General features: G+C 39.4%; 1 protein-coding gene across 1 annotated transcript in view; it reads right to left on the minus strand.

The window, feature by feature from the left end:
- The window catches only part of POGZ (pogo transposable element derived with ZNF domain), a 57461-nt gene that overhangs the window by 29273 nt on the left and 10070 nt on the right, over positions 1–18118 (minus strand). Inside the window, exons 4-10 of the mRNA XM_033082597.1 lie at positions 17043–17151; positions 16382–16396; positions 12820–12978; positions 9484–9738; positions 7716–7825; positions 5825–6126; positions 3031–3185 (exon numbers count right to left, since the gene is read on the minus strand). Of these exons, the coding sequence (XP_032938488.1) occupies positions 3031–3185; positions 5825–6126; positions 7716–7825; positions 9484–9738; positions 12820–12978; positions 16382–16396; positions 17043–17151 (1105 nt within the window). The remainder of the gene's footprint in view (positions 1–3030; positions 3186–5824; positions 6127–7715; positions 7826–9483; positions 9739–12819; positions 12979–16381; positions 16397–17042; positions 17152–18118) is intronic.

Raw genomic sequence — 18118 nt, forward strand, 5'->3', positions numbered from 1 at the left:
GATTTGAGGTGACCTCCAATGAGCGAATAAATCGCAAATAAAATTTCCCAAAAAAATCACAAAAAATCCTAAAAAAATCCTAAAAAAACCCCAAAAAAATCCCAAAAAAAGCAGGAGTGACTGACTGGAGGACTCATAGGGGCTGTGCACGTTCTCCAGGTGGAAATGGAGATGGAAAAATGAGATTTGAGGTGACCTCCAACGCGCGAATAAACCGCGAATAAATCGCGAATAAATCGCAAATAAAAATTAACAAAAAAATCCTAAAAATATCCTAAAAAACCCCAAAAAAACCCCAAAAAAAAGCAGGAGCGACTGACTGGAGGACTGGTAGGGGTTGTGCACGTTCTCCAGGTAGAAATGGAGATGGAAAAATGAGATTTGAGGTGAACTCCAACGAGCAAATAAATCGCGAATAAATCGCGAATAAATCGCGGATAAAATTTCCCCAAAAAAATCCTAAAAAAATCCCAAAAAATCCCCAAAAAAACCCAAAAAAACCCCAAAAAAAAGCAGAAGAGACTGACTGCAGGACTGGAAGGAGCTGTGCACGTTCTCCAGGTGGAAATGGAGATGGAAAAATGAGATTTGAGGTGACCTCCAACGAGCGAATAAATCGCGAATAAACCACGGATAAAATTTCCCCAAAAAATCCTAAAAAAATCCTAAAAAAACCCAAAAAAACCCCAAAAAAAGCAGGAGAGACTGACTGGAGGACTTGTAGGGGCTGTGGATATTCCAAGGTGGAAAGGGCTGGAGAAGAGAAATGTGGGAGAGATTTGGGGCGACCTTCCCTAAATAAATCGCGAATAAAATCGCGGATAAAAATTAACAAAAAAATCCTAAAAAAACCCTAAAAAAATCCTAAAAAAACCCCAAAAAAAGCAGGATTGACTGACTGGAGGACTCATAGGGGCTGTGCACGTTCTCCAGGTGGAAATGGAGATGGAAAAATGAGATTTGAGGTGACCTCCAACGCGCGAATAAACCGCGAATAAATCACGGATAAAATCGCGGATAAAAATTAACAAAAAAATCCTAAAAAAATCCTAAAAAAACCCAAAAAACCCAAAAAAAAGGAGGAGTGACTGACTGGAGGACTTGCAGGGGTTGTGGATATTCCAGGGTGGAAAGGGTTGGAGAAGTGAAATGTGGGACAGATTTGGGGCGACCTTCCCTAAATAAATCGCGAATAAATCGCGGATAAAAATTAACAAAAAAATCCTAAAAAAACCCTAAAAAAACCCCAAAAAACCCCAAAAAAACCCCAAAAAAACCAGGAGAGACTGACTGGAGGATTTGTAAGGGCTGTGCACATTCCAGGATGGAAAGGGCTGGAGAAGAGAAATGTGGGAGAGATTTGGGGCGACTTTCCCTAAATAAATCGCGAATAAAATCGCGGATAAAAATTAACAAAAAAATCACAAAAAATCCCAAAAAAATCCTAAAAAAACCCCCAAAAAACCCCAAAAAAAGCAGGAGTGACTGACTGGAGGACTTGTAGGGGCTGTGGATATTCCAGGGTGGAAAGGGCTGGAGAAGTGAAATGTGGGAGAGATTTGGGGCGACCTTCCCTAAATAAATCGCGAATAAACCGCGGATAAAATTTCCCAAAAAAATCCTAAAAAAATCCCAAAAAACCCCAAAAAACCCCAAAAAAAAGCAGGAGTGACTGACTGCAGGAAGGGCAGGGGCTGTGCACGTTCTCCAGGTGGAAATGGAGATGGAAAAATGAGATTTGAGGTGACCTCCAACGCGCGAATAAATCGCGAATAAATCGCGAATAAAAATTAACAAAAAAATCCTAAAAAAAATCCCAAAAAACCCAAAAAAACCCCAAAAAAATCAGGAGAGACTGACTGGAGGATTTGTAAGGGCTGTGCACGTTCTCCAGGTGGAAATGGAGATGGAAAAATGAGACTTGGGGGGGAATTGAGGTGACCTGCAATGAGCGAATAAACCGCGAATAAATCGCGGATAAAATTTCCCAAAAAAAATCCTAAAAAAAACCCAAAAAAACCCAAAAAATCCCAAAAAAATCAGGAGTGACTGACTGGAGGACTGGCAGGGGCTGTGCACGTTCTCCAGGTGGAAATGGAGATGGAAAAATGAGATTTGAGGTGACCTCCAACGAGCGAATAAATCGCGAATAAATCGCGGATAAATCGCGGATAAAATTTCCCAAAAAAATTCCTAAAAAAATCCCAAAAAACCCCAAAAAAACCCCAAAAAAAGCAGGAGTGACTGACTGGAGGACTTGTAGGGGCTGTGCACGTTCTCCAGGTGGAAATGGAGATGGAAAAATGAGATTTGAGGTGACCTCCAACGAGCGAATAAATCGCGAATAAATCGCGGATAAAATTTCCCAAAAAAATCCTAAAAAAATCCTAAAAAAATCCTAAAAAAACCCCAAAAAACCCCAAAAAAAGCAGGAGTGACTGACTGGAGGATTTGTAAGGGCTGTGGATATTCCAGGGTGGAAAGGGCTGGAGAAGAGAAATGTGGGAGAGATTTGGGGCGACCTTCCCTAAATAAATCGCGAATAAAATCGCGGATAAAAATTAACAAAAAAATCCTAAAAAAATCCTAAAAAAATCCTAAAAAAATCCCAAAAACCCCAAAAAAATCCCAAAAAAAGCAGGATTGACTGACTGGAGGACTGGCAGGGGCCGTGCACGTTCTCCAGGTGGAAATGGAGACGGAAAAATGAGATTTGAGGTGATCTCCAACGAGCGAATAAATCGCGAATAAATCGCGGATAAATCGCGAATAAAAATTAACAAAAAAATCCTAAAAAAATCCTAAAAAAACCCCAAAAAAACCCCAAAAAAAGTAGGATTGACTGACTGGAGGACTGGCAGGAGCTGTGCACGTTCTCCAGGTAGAAATGGAAATGAAAAAATGAGATTTGAGGTGACCTCCAACGCGCGAATAAACCGCGAATAAATCGCGGATAAAATTTCCCAAAAAAATCCTAAAAATTCCTAAAAAAATCCTAAAAAAACCCCAAAAAAAGCAGGAGTGACTGACTGGAGGACTCATAGGGGCTGTGCACGTTCTCCAGGTGGCACTGCAGCTGGAAGGGGGTGCTGAAGTGGCGGTAGCAGTGCTGGCAGATGCTGTGCACGTCGACCTCGCCGTTCTGCTGGTCCAGCTCCACGTGGTGCTTCATGTGGTTCATGAACCTGGAAAAAAAATTCCAAAGTTACAGCAGGCACAAAATAATTCATAATGGTGACAGAAGTGACAAAGGTGACAAAAGTCACAAAGGTCAAAGAAGTTGGGAAAAGTCAAAAAAGTCACAAAAATGAGAAAAGTGAAAAAATTGACGAAAGTCAAAAAAATTCCAAATATTCACAACATTCACAGAAGTCACAAAAGTCACAAAAAATTCCCAGAGAATTCAAAAAAAATTTTCAGAAGATTCCCAAAGAATTCCCAAAAAACTCTCAAGGCACAAAAAATTCGCAGAAAATTCCCCAAAAATTCCCAAAAGAATCGCAAAAAATTCCTCCAAAAAATTCCCAAAAAATCCCAAAGAATTCCCAGAAAATTCCAAAAAAAATTGCAAAAAAAAATCCCCAAAAATTCCCCAAAAAATAAAAAAAAATCCCCAAAAGTTTCCAGAGAATTCCCAAAAAATTCCAAAAAATTTCCAGAAAATTCCCAAAGAATTCCACAAAAATTTGCAAGGCACAAAAAATTCCCAGAAAATTCCCCAAAAATCGCAAAAAAATTCCCCCAAAAATTAAAAAAAAAATCCCCAAAGAATTCCCAGAAAATTCCCAAAAAGAATCCCAAAAAATCACAAAAAATTCCCCCAAAAATTTTTTAAAAATTCCCAAAAAATTCCCATAAAATTAAAAAATTTTCCCAAAATAATCGCAAAAAAAATCGCAAAAAAATCCCAAAAAATTCCCAGAGAATTCCCAAAAAAACTCCCCCAAAAAACATCAAGTAATTCCCAAAAAATTCCCAAAAATAATCGCAAAAAACATCCCAAAAATTTCCCAGAGAATTCCCAACAAGTTCTCAGAAGATTTCCAAAAAATTCCAAAAAAATTCCCCAAAAAATCCCAAGTAATTCCCAAAAAGCCCCAGAAAATTCCAAAAAAATTCCCCCAAAATCCCCAAAAATTAAAAAAAATTTCCAAAAACAAAATCACAAAAAAATAAAAAAAAATCCCAAGAAAATTCCCAGAGAATTCCCAAAAAATTCCCAAAAAATTCCCCAAAAAATCCCAAAAAATTCCCAAAAAATCCCAAAAAAATTCCCAAAAAAACCCCAAAAAATTCCCCAAAAAATCCCCCAAAAAATCCCAAGAAAATTCCCAAAATACCCCCAAAAAATTCCAAAAAAAAATCCCCAAAATATCACAAGAAAATTCCCAAAAAAAGCCAAAAAAAGCCAAAAAAATCCCAAAAAATTCCCAGAAATTTACAAAAAAAATCAAAAAAAATTAAAAAAAAATCCCCCAATATTAAAAAAAAAAATCAAAAAAAATCAAAAAAAATCCCCAAAAATTCCCAAAGAATTCCCAAAAAATTCCCAAAAAATTCCCCAAAAAATCCCAAGAAAATTCCCAAAAAACCAAAAAAAAATTCCAAAAAAATCCCCAAAATATTACAAGAAAATTCCCAAAAAAAGCAAAACACATTTCCCAAAAACCCCCAAAAATTCCCAGAAATTATCAAAAAAATTCCCAAAAAATTCCCAAAAAATTCCCAAAAAATTAAAAAAAAAATTCCAAAAAAATTCCCAGGTTACTCCTGGGCCATTCCCAGCTAATTAGCAGCTAATTAATAACTAATTAATACCTGATGTTGTTGTTGATGTGGGCACCCTGGGGCAGGGCGCCATTACCCAATCAATACCCAATAATCATTAATGGATCATTAACATGAATTCCCATTACCCCATTAATCATTAATAGTTCATTAATCGATCATTAATGGATTATTAACACTAATTAGCGCTAATTAACAGTAATTAACGACTCACCGGATGTTGTTCTTGAGGCGCTTGGTGCAGTGGGGACACCGGAAGGACGTGGGCACCCTGGGGCAGGGCGCCATTACCCCAATACCCAATCAATACCCAACCAATACCCAATCAATACCCAACCAATACCCAATCATTAATGGCTCACTAACACTAATTAGCAGTAATTAACGACTCACCGGATGTTGTTCTTGAGGCGCTTGGTGCAGTGGGGACACCGGAAGGACGTGGGCACCCTTGGGCAGGGCCCCATTACCCCAATACCCAATCAATACCCAACCAATACCCAATCATTAATAGTTCATTAACACTAATTAACACTAATTAACGACTCACCGGATGTTGTTCTTGAGGCGCTTGGTGCAGTGGGGACACCGGAAGGACGTGGGCACCCTGGGGCAGGGCGCCATTACCCCAATACCCAATCAATACCCAATCATTAATGGATTATTAGCACTAATTAACATTAATTAACGGTAATTAACGACTCACCGGATGTTGTTCTTGAGGCGCTTGGTGCAGTGGGGACACCGGAAGGACGTGGGCACCCTGGGGCAGGGTCCCATTACCCCATCACCCAATCATTACCCAATCAATACCCAATCATTAATCATTAATGAATCATTAGCATTAATTAGCACTCATTAACAGTAATTAACGACTCACCGGATGTTGTTCTTGAGGCGCTTGGTGCAGTGGGGACACCGGAAGGACGTGGGCACCCTGGGGCAGGGCGCCATTACCCCATCACCCAATCATTACCCAATCACTAATGGATTATTAACACTAATTAGCACTAATTAACACTAATTAACGACTCACCGGATGTTGTTCTTGAGGCGCTTGGTGCAGTGGGGACACCGGAAGGACGTGGGCACCCTGGGGCAGGGCGTCATGGCGGCGCCCTTGCCGCCGTCGCGCCCGTAGTAGAACTCGTCCACCAGCATGATCAGCTTGGCCTGGGCGGGGTCGGCCCCGCCCTCACCTGGCTCAGGTGGGCGGGGCGGGGTTGGGGGCGGGGCCGGGGGCGGGGTTGGGGGCGGGGCTTTGGCGCCGGGCGGGGCCGGGTCGGGTTCCAGGGATTTGCGTTTCTTCAGGAATTCCACCAGTTCTGGGCAGCAGTACTGTGGGGGGAATTAATGGGGGGTTAATTAATTGGGGATTGATTATTGGGGGTTAATTAATGGGGAATTAACAGGAAATCAACAGGGAATTAATGGGGAATTGGTAGGAAATTAAAGGGGAATTGACAGGGAATTAATGGGGAATTAATGGGGAATTAATGGATAATTAATGGGGGATAAATAGGGAATTAACAGGAAATTAACAGGGAATTGATAGGAAATTAACAGGGAATTAACGGGGAATTAATGGGTAATTAATTAATGGGTGATTGATTAATGGGGAATTAATGGGGAATTGATAGGAAATTAATGGGGAATTAACGGGGAACTAATGGGGAATTAATGGATAATTAATGGGGGATAAATAGGGAATTAACAGGGAATTAACAGGGAATTGATAGGAAATTAACAGGAAATTAACAGGGAATTGATAGGAAATTAACAGGGAATTAATGAGGAATTAATGGGTAATTAACACGGAATTAATGGGAATTAGTGGGGAAATTAACAGATAATTAATGAGCAATTAATGGCTGGGGCATCCATATTGGAGTGATTAATGGTGGCTCAATAGGAAATTAATGGGGAATTAATGGGGAATTAATGGGGAATTAACAGGTAATTAATGGGGAATTGATGGGGCAATTGATAGGTAATTAATGTGGTCATTAATAGATAATTAATAAGCAATTAATGGCTGGGGCATCCATATTGGAGTGATTAATGGTGGTTCAATAGAAAATTAATGGGGAATTAATGGGGAATTAACAGGTAATTAATGGGGAATTAATGGGGTAATTGATAGATAATTAATGGGGTAATTAATAGATAATTAATGAGTAATTAATGGCTGAGGGAGCCATATTGGAGTGATTAATGGCTGATCAATAGGTAATTAACAGGTAATTAATGGGGAATTAATGGGGAATTAATGGGGAATTAATGGGGAATTAACAGGGAATTAATGGGGAATTAATGGGGTAATTGATAAGTAATTAATGGGGTAATTAATAGATAATTAATGAGTAATTAATGACTGGGGCAGCAATATTGGAGGGATTAATGGTTGATCAATAGATAATTAATAGGTAATTAATGGGGAATTTATGGGGTAATTGATAGGTAATTAATGGGGTAATTAATAAATAATTAATGCATAATAAATGTCTGGGACAGCAGTATTGAAGGAATTAATGGTTGATCAATAGGTAATTAATGGGGAATTAATGAGTAATTAATGGAGCAAATAATGGGGAATTAATGGGGCAATTGATAGGTAATTAACAGGTAATTAATTAGAGTTAAACCCCTCTCCTTAAACTGGATCTAGGACTGATCCCCACTCATTAAACTGGGTCTAGAGTTAATCCTCACTCATTAAACTGGGTCTAGAATTAACCCACACACACTAAACTGGGTCTAAAATTGATCCCCACTGGTTAAGCCGGGTCTAAAATTGATCCCCATTGGTTAAGCCGGGTCTGGAATTAATCCCTAATGGTTAAACCGGGTCTGGAATTGATCCCCACCCCTTAAACCAGGCCAGGAGCCGAGCCCAGGGGTTAAGCCAGGCCTAGAGGGTGACTTACACACATGTGTCCCCGCAGCGCCTCGGTGACGCGGAACTGGGAGTCGCACCTGGGACAAACCTTGCGGCCCCCGTCCTGCAGGTCCAGGCTGGGCACGGGGGAGGAGCTGCCTGCAGGGAGAAATCCCAAAGCCCGGCCTAAAATCCCAAATCCCGGCCTAAAATCCCAAATCCCGGCCTAAAATCCCAAATTCCAGCCTAAAATCCCAAATTCCAGCCTAAAATTCCCAAATCTCAGCCTAAAATCTCAAATTTCAATCTAAAAATCCCAAATCCCGGCCTAAAAATCCCAAATCCCAGCCTAAAATCCCAAATTCCAGCGTAAAAATCCCAAATTCTGGGTTTAATCCCCAAAAAAATCCCACAAAAATCCCTAATTCCAGCAAAAAAAATCCCAAATCCCAGCCTAAAATCCCAAATTCCAGCCTAAAAATCCCAAATCCCAGCCTAAAATCCCAAATCCCAGCCTAAAATCCCAAATCCCGGCCTAAAATCCCAAATTCCAGACTAAAATCCCAAATCCCAGCCTAAAATCCCAAATCCCGGCCTAAAAATCCCAAATCCCGGCCTAAAAACTCCAAATCCCAGACTAAAATCCCAAATCCCAGCCTAAAATCCCAAATCCCAGCCTAAAAATCCCAAATCCCAGCCAAAAAAATCCCAAATTTCAGCCAAAAAAATCCCAAATTCCAGACACAAAATCCCAAATTCTAGCTTAAAATCCCAAATCCCAGCCTAAAATCCTAAATTGCAGACAACAAACATCCCAAATTCTGGGTTTAATCCCAAAAAAATCCCACAAAAATCCCAAATCCCAGCCTAAAAAGCAGAATTTCAAGGATTTAAACCAAATTTTGCCTCCCAAAATTGAGAATTTCAAGGATTTAACCCCAAATTTCCCCCCAAAGACACAAATTTAAAGGATTCAAACCTAAATTCCTCCCCCCAAAAAAAAAAATTAAAAGATTTGACCTCAATTTCCCCCCCTAAAAAACCCAAGTTTAAAGGATTTAACCCAAATTTCCCCCCAAAAACCAAAAATTTAAACGATTCAAACCCAATTTTGCCACCAAAGACATGAATTTAAATTATTCAAACCCAATTTCACCTCCCAAAAATGGGAACTTAAAGGATTTAACCCCAAATTCCCCTAAAAAAACCCAAATTTCAAACATTGAACCCAAATTTTCCCCCAAAAAAACCCAAAATTTACAGGATTCAAATCCAAATCTCCCCAAAAAACCCCAAATTCCAAAGATCTAAGCCCAAAACCCAAAAATTTAAAGGATTCAAACCCAATTTTGCCTCCCAAAAATGAGAATTTAAAGGATTTAACCCCAAATTTCCCCCCAAAAAACCCCAAATTTCAAGGGTTTAACCCCAATTTCCCCCCAAAAAACCCCAAATTTCACGGATTTAACCCCAATTTCCCCCCAAAAAAACCCCAAATTTCAAGAATTTAACCCAAATTTCCTCCAAAAAACCCCCAATTTTCAAGAATTCAACCCCAATTTTCCCCCAAAAACCCCAAATTTCACGGATTTAACCCCAATTTCCCCCCAAAAAAACCAAAATTTCAAACATTAAACCCCAATTCCCCCACAAAAAACCCCAAATTCCAAACATTTAACCCCAATTCCCCCCAAAAACCCCAAAATTTCACGGATTTAACCCCAATTTCCCCCCCAAAAACCCCAAATCCCAACCATCCAACCCCAAATCCCCCTCCCAACCCCTCCAAAAAAACCCCAAAATCCCAAATTTTTCACCTTTGAGCGGCGCCGAGGCGGCCGAGCTCTCCCCGGCGGCGCCGCGCTGGCCCGGCCCGGGGCTGCTGTTGTGGGCAAGCGAGGAGGGGCCGTGGGCAAGCGAGGAGGGGCCGTGGGCGAGCGAGGAGGGGCCGTGGGCAAGCGAGGAGGGCACTGAGCCCCCCGTGCTGACCAGCTTGGCGACCTCGGGGCCGCCGGCGCCGGCCTCGCCGGGAACGCCCGGGCGCTTCAGCGGCACCAGGCTGGCGATGCTCACTGCAAACCAAATTGTTCCAGATTTTAATCATGTCACACTCTAGGGTTGGAGAAAATCCTAAAAGATTGCAGCTTGGAATTCCTAATTTTTGGGATCCAAAGTGTGTCAGATTCGCCTCATTTCCCACTCTATGGACAAAATGCCAATGGAATTTGAGCCTGGAAATCCCAAATTTTTCAACCCAAATTGTCCCAGGTTCTCATTTCACACTCTAGGGTTGGGATAAAATCCTAAAAGATTCCAGCTTGGAATTCCCAAATTTTTGAATCCAAAGTGTCTCAGATTCGCCTCATTTCCCAATCTATGGACAAAATGCCAATGGAATTCGAGCTTGGAATTTCCCAATTTTTGAACCTAAATTCTTCCAGATTTTAATCATTTCACAGTCTAGGTTTGGAGAAAATCCCAAAAAAATTCGAGGTTGGAATTCCCAAATTTTTGAACCCAAAGTGTCCCAGATTCTCCACATTTCCTAATCTATGGAAAAAATCGCAATGGAATTCGAGCTTGGAATTTCCGAATTTTTGAACCTAAATTCTTCCAGATTTTACTCATTTTCCATTCTAGGGTGGGATGAAATCCTGAAAGAATTTCAGCTTGGAATTCCCAAATTTTGAACCCAAAGTGCCTCAGATTTTCCTCATTTCCCACTCTAGGACTGGAAAAAATCCCAACTGTGTGACACCAGAACTTTGAGAACTCAGAAATCTAGAACCCAAAAATTTGGGATCCCTGAACTTTGGGACCCCAGAATTGTGGGACCCCAGAAATTTTGGATCCCAGAAATTTGGGACCCCAGAATTTTGGGATCCCTGGACTTTGGGATCCCAAAAATTTGAGATCCCAGAAATTTGGGATGCCAGAACATTGGGATCCCAGAAATTTGAGATCCCAGAATTGTGCAACACCAGAACTTTGATATCCAAGAAATTTGGGATCCCTGAACTTTGGGATCCCAGAAATTTTGGATCCCAGAACTGTGGGAATCCAGAAATTTGGGACCCCAAAAATTTGGGAAACCAGGACTTTGGTATCCCAGAAATTTGAGATCCCAGAAATTTGGGATCCCAGAACTCTGGGACCCCAGAAATTCGGGACCCCAGGATTTTGGGATCCCACAAATTTGGGATCCCTGAACTTTGGGACCCCAGGACTTTGGTATCCCAGAACTTTGGAATCCCAGAACTTTGGGACCCTAGAACTTTGGAATCCCAGAATTGTGGGATCCCAGAAATTTGGGACCCCAGGACTTTGGGATCCCAGGAATTTGGAACCCCAGAAATTTTGGATCCCAGAACCATGCGACACCAGAACTTTGAGATCCCAGAGATTTGGGATCCCAGAAATTTGGATCCCAGAACTGTGGGACACCAAAACTGTGGGAATCCAGAAATTTGGGACCCCAAAAATTTGGGAAACCAGGACTTTGGAATCCCAGAAATTTGGGACCCCAGAAATTTGGGACCCAGAATTTTGGGATCCCTGGATTTTGAGATCCCAGAAATTTAGGATCCCAGAAATTTTGGATCCCAGGACTGAGGGACACCAGAACTTTGAGATCCCAGAAATTTGGGATCCCAAAAATTTGGGACCCCAGGAATTTGGAATCCCAGAAATGAAAGATCCCAGAACTGCGTGACTCCAGAACTGTGGGAATCCAGAAATTTGGGACCCCAAAAATTTGGGAAACCAGGACTTTATGATCCCAGAACTTTGGGATCCCAGGACTTTGGTATCCCAGAAATTTGGGATCCCAGAACTGTGGGACACCAGAACTTTGAGATTCAAGAAATTTGGGATCCCAAAAATTTGGGACCCCAGAACTTTAGGATCCCAGGACTTTGAGATCCCAGAAATTTGAGATCCCAGAATTGTGCGACACCAGAACTTTGAGATCCCAGAAATTTGGGACCCCAGAATTTTAGGACCCCAGAACTTTGGGATCCCAGGATTTGGGACCCCAGAAATTTTGGATCCCAGAACTTTGGGACCCCAGAACTTTGGGATCCCAGAAATGAAAGATCCCAGAACTGTGTGACTCCAGAATTTTGAGAACCCAGAAATTTGGGATCCCAGGACTTTGGGATCCCAGGACATTGGGACCCCAGAATTGTGGGAACCCCAGGACTGAGGGACACCAGAAATTTGGGATCCCAGAGCTTTGGAATCCCAGAAATTTTGGATCCCAAGACTTTGGGACCCCAGGAATTTGGGACCCCAAAAATTTGGGATCCCAGAAATTTGGGACCCCAGGAATTTTGGATCCCAGAACCATGCAACACCAGAACTTTGAATCCCAGAGATTTGGGAACCCAAAAATTTGGGATCACTGAACTTTGGGATCCCTGGACTTTGGGATCCCAGAAGTTTGAGATCCCAGAACTTGGGGATCCCAGAAATTTAGGATCCCTGAACTTTGGAATCCCAGAAATTTTGGATCCCAGAACTTTGGAATCCCAGAAATTTTGGATCCCAGAACTGCGTGACTCCAGAACTGTGGGAATCCAGAAATTTGGGACCCCAAAAATTTGGGAAACCAGGACTTTATGATCCCAGAACTTTGGGACCTCAGAATTGTGGGACCCCAGAAATTTGGTACCCCAAAAATTTGGGATCCCAGAACTTTGGGACCCCAGAACTTTGGGATCCCAGAACTTTGGGATCCCAGAAATTTGAGATCCCAGAATTGTGCGACACCAGAACTTTGAGATCCAAGAAATTTAGGATCCCCAGAATTTTGGGACCCCAGAATTGTGGGACCCCAAGACTTTGGGATCCCAGGATTTGGGACCCCAGAAATTTTGGATCCCAGAACTTTGGGACCCCAGGACTTTGGTATCCCAGAAATTTGAGATCCCAGAACTTTAGGATCCCCGAACTGTAGGATCCCAGAACTTTGGAACCCCAGAATTGTGCGACACCAGAACTTTGAGATCCAAGAAATTTAGGATCCCAGGACTTTATGATCCCAGGACTTTGGGATCCCAGGATTTGGAACCCCAGGAGTTTGGGATCCCAGAATTTTGGGATCCCAGGATTTGGAACCCCAGGATTTTGGGATAACCTTGGCAATGACTCACTCTGCTGGGGAGCCTGCGCCTGGGGCACGGTGCTGCGCAGGGTCAGCGTGGCCGGGATCACCGTGGCGAAGGCGTTGGCGCTGCCCGGCCGCACCTGGGCCACGGGGGAGAACACCTGGGGCACCCCCACGGCAGGTTTAACAAACTGGGCACCTGGGGCTGGGAGAAAATGAGAGAGAAACATCCCAGGGGTTATGGATTGACAGCTGGATTTGGGATTGACAGCTGGATTTGGGATTGACAGCTGGATTTGGGATTGACAGATTTATTTGGGATTGACAGATTTATTTGGGAATTTTCAGGGAAAATTTGGGATTTAGAGCTGATTTCGTACAGGAATTAATGGAATTAATCAGGTTTAACAAACTGGGCACCTGGGGCTGGGAGAGAAAAAGAAACACCAGGGGTTATGGGATTGACAGCTGGATTTGGGATTTATAGATTTATTTGGGATTGACAGATTTATTTGGGATTGACAGATTTATTTGGGAATTTTCAGGAAAATTTGGGATTTAGAACTGATTTCATACTGGAATTAATGGAATTAATCAGGTTTAACAAACTGGGCTCCTGGGGCTGGAACAGAGAGAAACATCCCAGGGGTTATGGGATTGACAGCTGCATTTGGGATGTACAGAGTTATTTGGGAATTTTCAGGGAAAATTTGGGATTTAGAGCTGATTTCGTACTGGAATTAATGGAATTAATCAGGTTTAACAAACTGGGCTCCTGGGGTTGGAAAAGAGAGAAACATCCCAGGGGTTATGGGATTGATAGATGGATTTGGGATTGACAGCTGGATTTGGGATTTATAGATTTATTTGGGATTGACAGATTTATTTGGGATTGACAGCTGGATTTGGGATTGACAGCTGGATTTGGGATTGACAGATTTATTTGGGAATTTTCAGGGAAAATTTGGGATTTAGAGCTGATTTCGTACTGGAATTAATGGAATTAATCAGGTTTAACAAACTGGGAACTGGGGCTGGGAGAGAAAAAGAAACACCAGGGGTTATGGGATTTACAGATGGATTTGGGATTTAGAGATTTATTTGGGATTTACAGATTTATTTGGGAATTTTTAGGGAAAATTTGGGATTTAGAGCTGATTTCGTACTGGAATTAATGGAATTAATCAGGTTTAACAAACTGGGAACTGGGGCTGGGAGAGAAAAAGAAACACCAGGGGTTATGGGATTGACAGCTGGATTTGGGATTGACAGCTGGATTTGGGATTTACAGCTGGATTTGGGATTGACAGATTTATTTGGGAATTTTCAGGGAAATTTTGGGATTTAGAGCTGATTTCGTACTGGAATTAATGGAATTAATCAGGTTTAACAAACTGGGCTCCTGGGGCTGGGAGAGAAAAAGAAACACCAGGGATTATGGGATTGACAGCTGGATTTGGGATTGACAGATTTATTTGGGATTGACAGATTTATTTGGGAATTTTCAGGGAAAATTTGGGATTTAGAGCTGATTTCGTACTGGAATTAATGGAATTAATCAGGTTTAACAAACTGGGCTCCTGGGGCTGGAAAAGAGAGAAACATCTCAGGGGTTATGGGATTGACAGATTTATTTAGGATTGACAGCTGGATTTGGGATTGACAGATTTATTTGGGATTGACAGATTTATTTGGGATTGACAGATTTATTTGGGAATTTTCAGGGAAATTTTGGGATTTAGAGCTGATTTCGTACTGGAATTAATGGAATTAATCAGGTTTAACAAACTGGGCTCCTGGGGCTGAGAGAGAAAAAGAAACACCAGGGGTTATGGGATTGACAGCTGGATTTGGGATTTACAGATTTATTTGGGATTGACAGATTTATTTGGGATTTACAGATTTAGTTGGGAATTTTCAGGGAAATTTTGGGATTTAGAGCTGATTTCGTACTGGCATTAATGGAATTAATCAGGTTTAACAAACTGGGAACTGGGGTTGGAACAGAGAGAAACATCCCAGGGGTTATGGGATTGACAGCTGGATTTGGGATTGACAGATTTATTTGGGATTGACAGCTGGATTTGGGATTGACAGCTGGATTTGGGATTGACAGATTTATTTGGGATTGACAGAGTTATTTGGGAATTTTCAGGGAAATTTTGGGATTTAGAGCTGATTTCGTACTGGAATTAATGGAATTAATCAGGTTTAACAAACTGGGAACTGGGGTTAAACAAAAATTAAAATAAAATTTAAAAATTAAAATATATATTACAATTATTATTTTTATTATTATTTTTATTATTGTTAGTTTCTGATGATGATTAACTATTATTAATTATGATTTTAATTAGTGGATTGGTTAAATTCCTGGTACAAGGGTGATGGGCTCACCTGGCTCATGGGGCTCTGCACTGGTCACTAATCATTATTATTACCATTATTACCATTATTAATGGTTTCTGATTATAATGAATGATTAATTAATTAACTGATGAACCATTATTAATGATTAATTAATTAATTAATGAGTTAATTACCTGGCACCAGGGTGATGGACTCACCTGGCTCATGGGGCTCTGCAATGACCACTACTCATCATCATCATTATTATTAATAATAATATTATTATTATTAATGGTTTCTGCTGATGATGAATGATTAATTGATAAAGAATTATTAATGATTAATTAATTAATTAATGAGTTAATTACCTGGCACCAGGGTGCTGGGCTCACCTGGCTCATGGGGATCTGCACTGACCACTACTCATTATTTAAATTATTATTACCATTATTAATGGTTTCTGATAATGATGACTGATTAATTAATTAATAAACCATTATTAATGATTAATTAATTAATTAATGAGTTAATTACCTGGCACCAGGGTGATGGGCTCACCTGGCTCATGGGGCTCTGCAATGACCACTACTCATCATCATCATCATCATTATTATTATTACTATCATTATTACCATTATTAATGGTTTCTGATTATAATAATGATGAATTAATTAACTGATGAACCATTATTAATGATTAATTAATTAATAAATCAGTTAATTACCTGGCACCATGGTAATGGGCTCACTTGCTTCATGGGAATCTGCACTGGTCACTACTCATTATTTACATTATTATTACCATTATTAATGATTTCTGCTGCTGATTAATGATAAATTAATTAACTGATTAACCATTATTAATGATTAATTAATTAATTAATCATTTAATTACCTGGCACCAGGGTGATGGGCTCACCTGGCTCATGGGGCTCTGCAATGACCACTAATCATTATTATCATTATTATTATTATTATTATTATTATTACAATTATTAATGGTTTCTGCTGATGATGAATGATTGATTAATTGATAAAGAATTATTAATAATTAATTAATTAATGAGTTAATTACCTGGCACCAGGATGATGGGCTCACCTGGCTCTGCATTGGTCACTACTCATTATTTACATTATTATTACCATTATTAATAGTTTCTGATGATGATTAATGATGAATTAATTAACTGATGAACCATTATTAATGATTAATTAATTAATGAATCAGTTAATTACCTGGCACCAGGGTGATGGGCTCACCTGGCTCATGGGGCTCTGCACTGATCACTAATCATTATTATTATTATTATTATTATTATTATTATTATTATTACCATTATTAATGGTTTCTGCTGATGATGAATGATTGATTAATTGATAAAGAATTATTAATGATTGATTAATTAATGAGTTAATTACCTGGCACCAGGGTGATGGGCTCACCTGGTTCATGGGGCTCTGCAATGACCACTAATCATTATTATTATCATTATTACCATTATCAATGATTTCTGATGATAATTAATGATAAATTAATTAACTGATGAACCATTATTAATGATTAATTAATTAATTAATGAGTTAATTACCTGGCACCAGGGTGATGGGCTCACCTGGTTCATGGGGCTCTGCAATGACCACTACTCATTATTATCATTATTATTATTATTATTACAATTATTAATGGTTTCTGATGATGATGAATGATTAATTGATAAAGAATTATCAATGATTAATTAATTAATGAATGAGTTAATTACCTGGCACCAGGGTGATGGGCTCACCTGGCTCTGCATTGGTCACTACTCATTATTTACATTATTATTACCATTATTAATGATTTCTGCTGATGATGAATGATGAATTAATTAACTGATGAACCATTATTAATGATTAATTAATTAATGAATCAGTTAATTACCTGGCACCAGGGTGATGGGCCTCACAGTCTGGCCCTGCTGCACGTTGAGCACGATCCCCACCTGGTTCATGGGGCTCTGCACCGGCCGCACGTTCCTCACCGGGAACCCCTGCACCAAAATGGGACAAATTTTATTCCAAATATTCCAAATTTTATTCCAAATATTCCAAATTTTATTCCAAATATTCCAAATTTAACTCAAAATATTCCAAATTTTATTCCAAATATTCCAAATTTAACCCAAAATATTCCAAATTTTATTCAAAATATTCCAAATTTAACTCAAAATATTCCAAATTTTATTCTAAATATTCCAAATTTTATTCAAAATATTCCAAATTTAACTCAAAATATTCCAAATTTAACCCAAAATATTCCAAATTTTATTCAAAATATTCCAAATTTAACCCAAAATATTCCAAATTTAACTCAAAATATTCCAAATTTAACTCAAAATATTCCAAATTTTATTCTAAATATTCCAAATTTTATTCTAAATATTCCAAATTTTATTCAAAATATTCCAAATTTAACTCAAAATATTCCAAATTTTATTCTAAATATTCCAAATTTTATTCCAAATATTCCAAATTTAACTCAAAATATTCCAAATTTTATTCTAAATATTCCAAATTTTATTCCAAATATTCCAAATTTTATTCAAAATATTCCAAATTTTATTCAAAATATTCTAAATTTAAACAGAAATAATCCTTGGAATCATCTCTGGAATCCAAGGGATCCATCAGCCACAAATCAGCCCCAAAATTTATTTTGGAACAATGGAAAAACCCCGTTAAAAAATCATTGAAAAATGAGAATTTTTTCCTGAAAAATGAGAAATTTTTCCCTGAAAAATGAGAAATTTTTTCCCTGAAAAATGAGATTTTTTCAGGGATTTCCCATGGAATTTTCAGAGATTTTTCCATTAATTTTCCAGAGATTTTCCATGGACTCTTCCCATAAAAATCAAACTCCACAGTTGGGTCCAACCCCATCCCAAAACCCCTAAAAAATTGAATTTTTTCCTGGAAAATGAGATTTTTTTCATGGAATTTCCATGGAATTTCCATTAA

The sequence above is a fragment of the Catharus ustulatus genome, chromosome 30 (assembly GCF_009819885.2).
Source record: "Catharus ustulatus isolate bCatUst1 chromosome 30, bCatUst1.pri.v2, whole genome shotgun sequence".
Classification (NCBI taxonomy): Eukaryota; Metazoa; Chordata; class Aves; order Passeriformes; family Turdidae; genus Catharus; species Catharus ustulatus.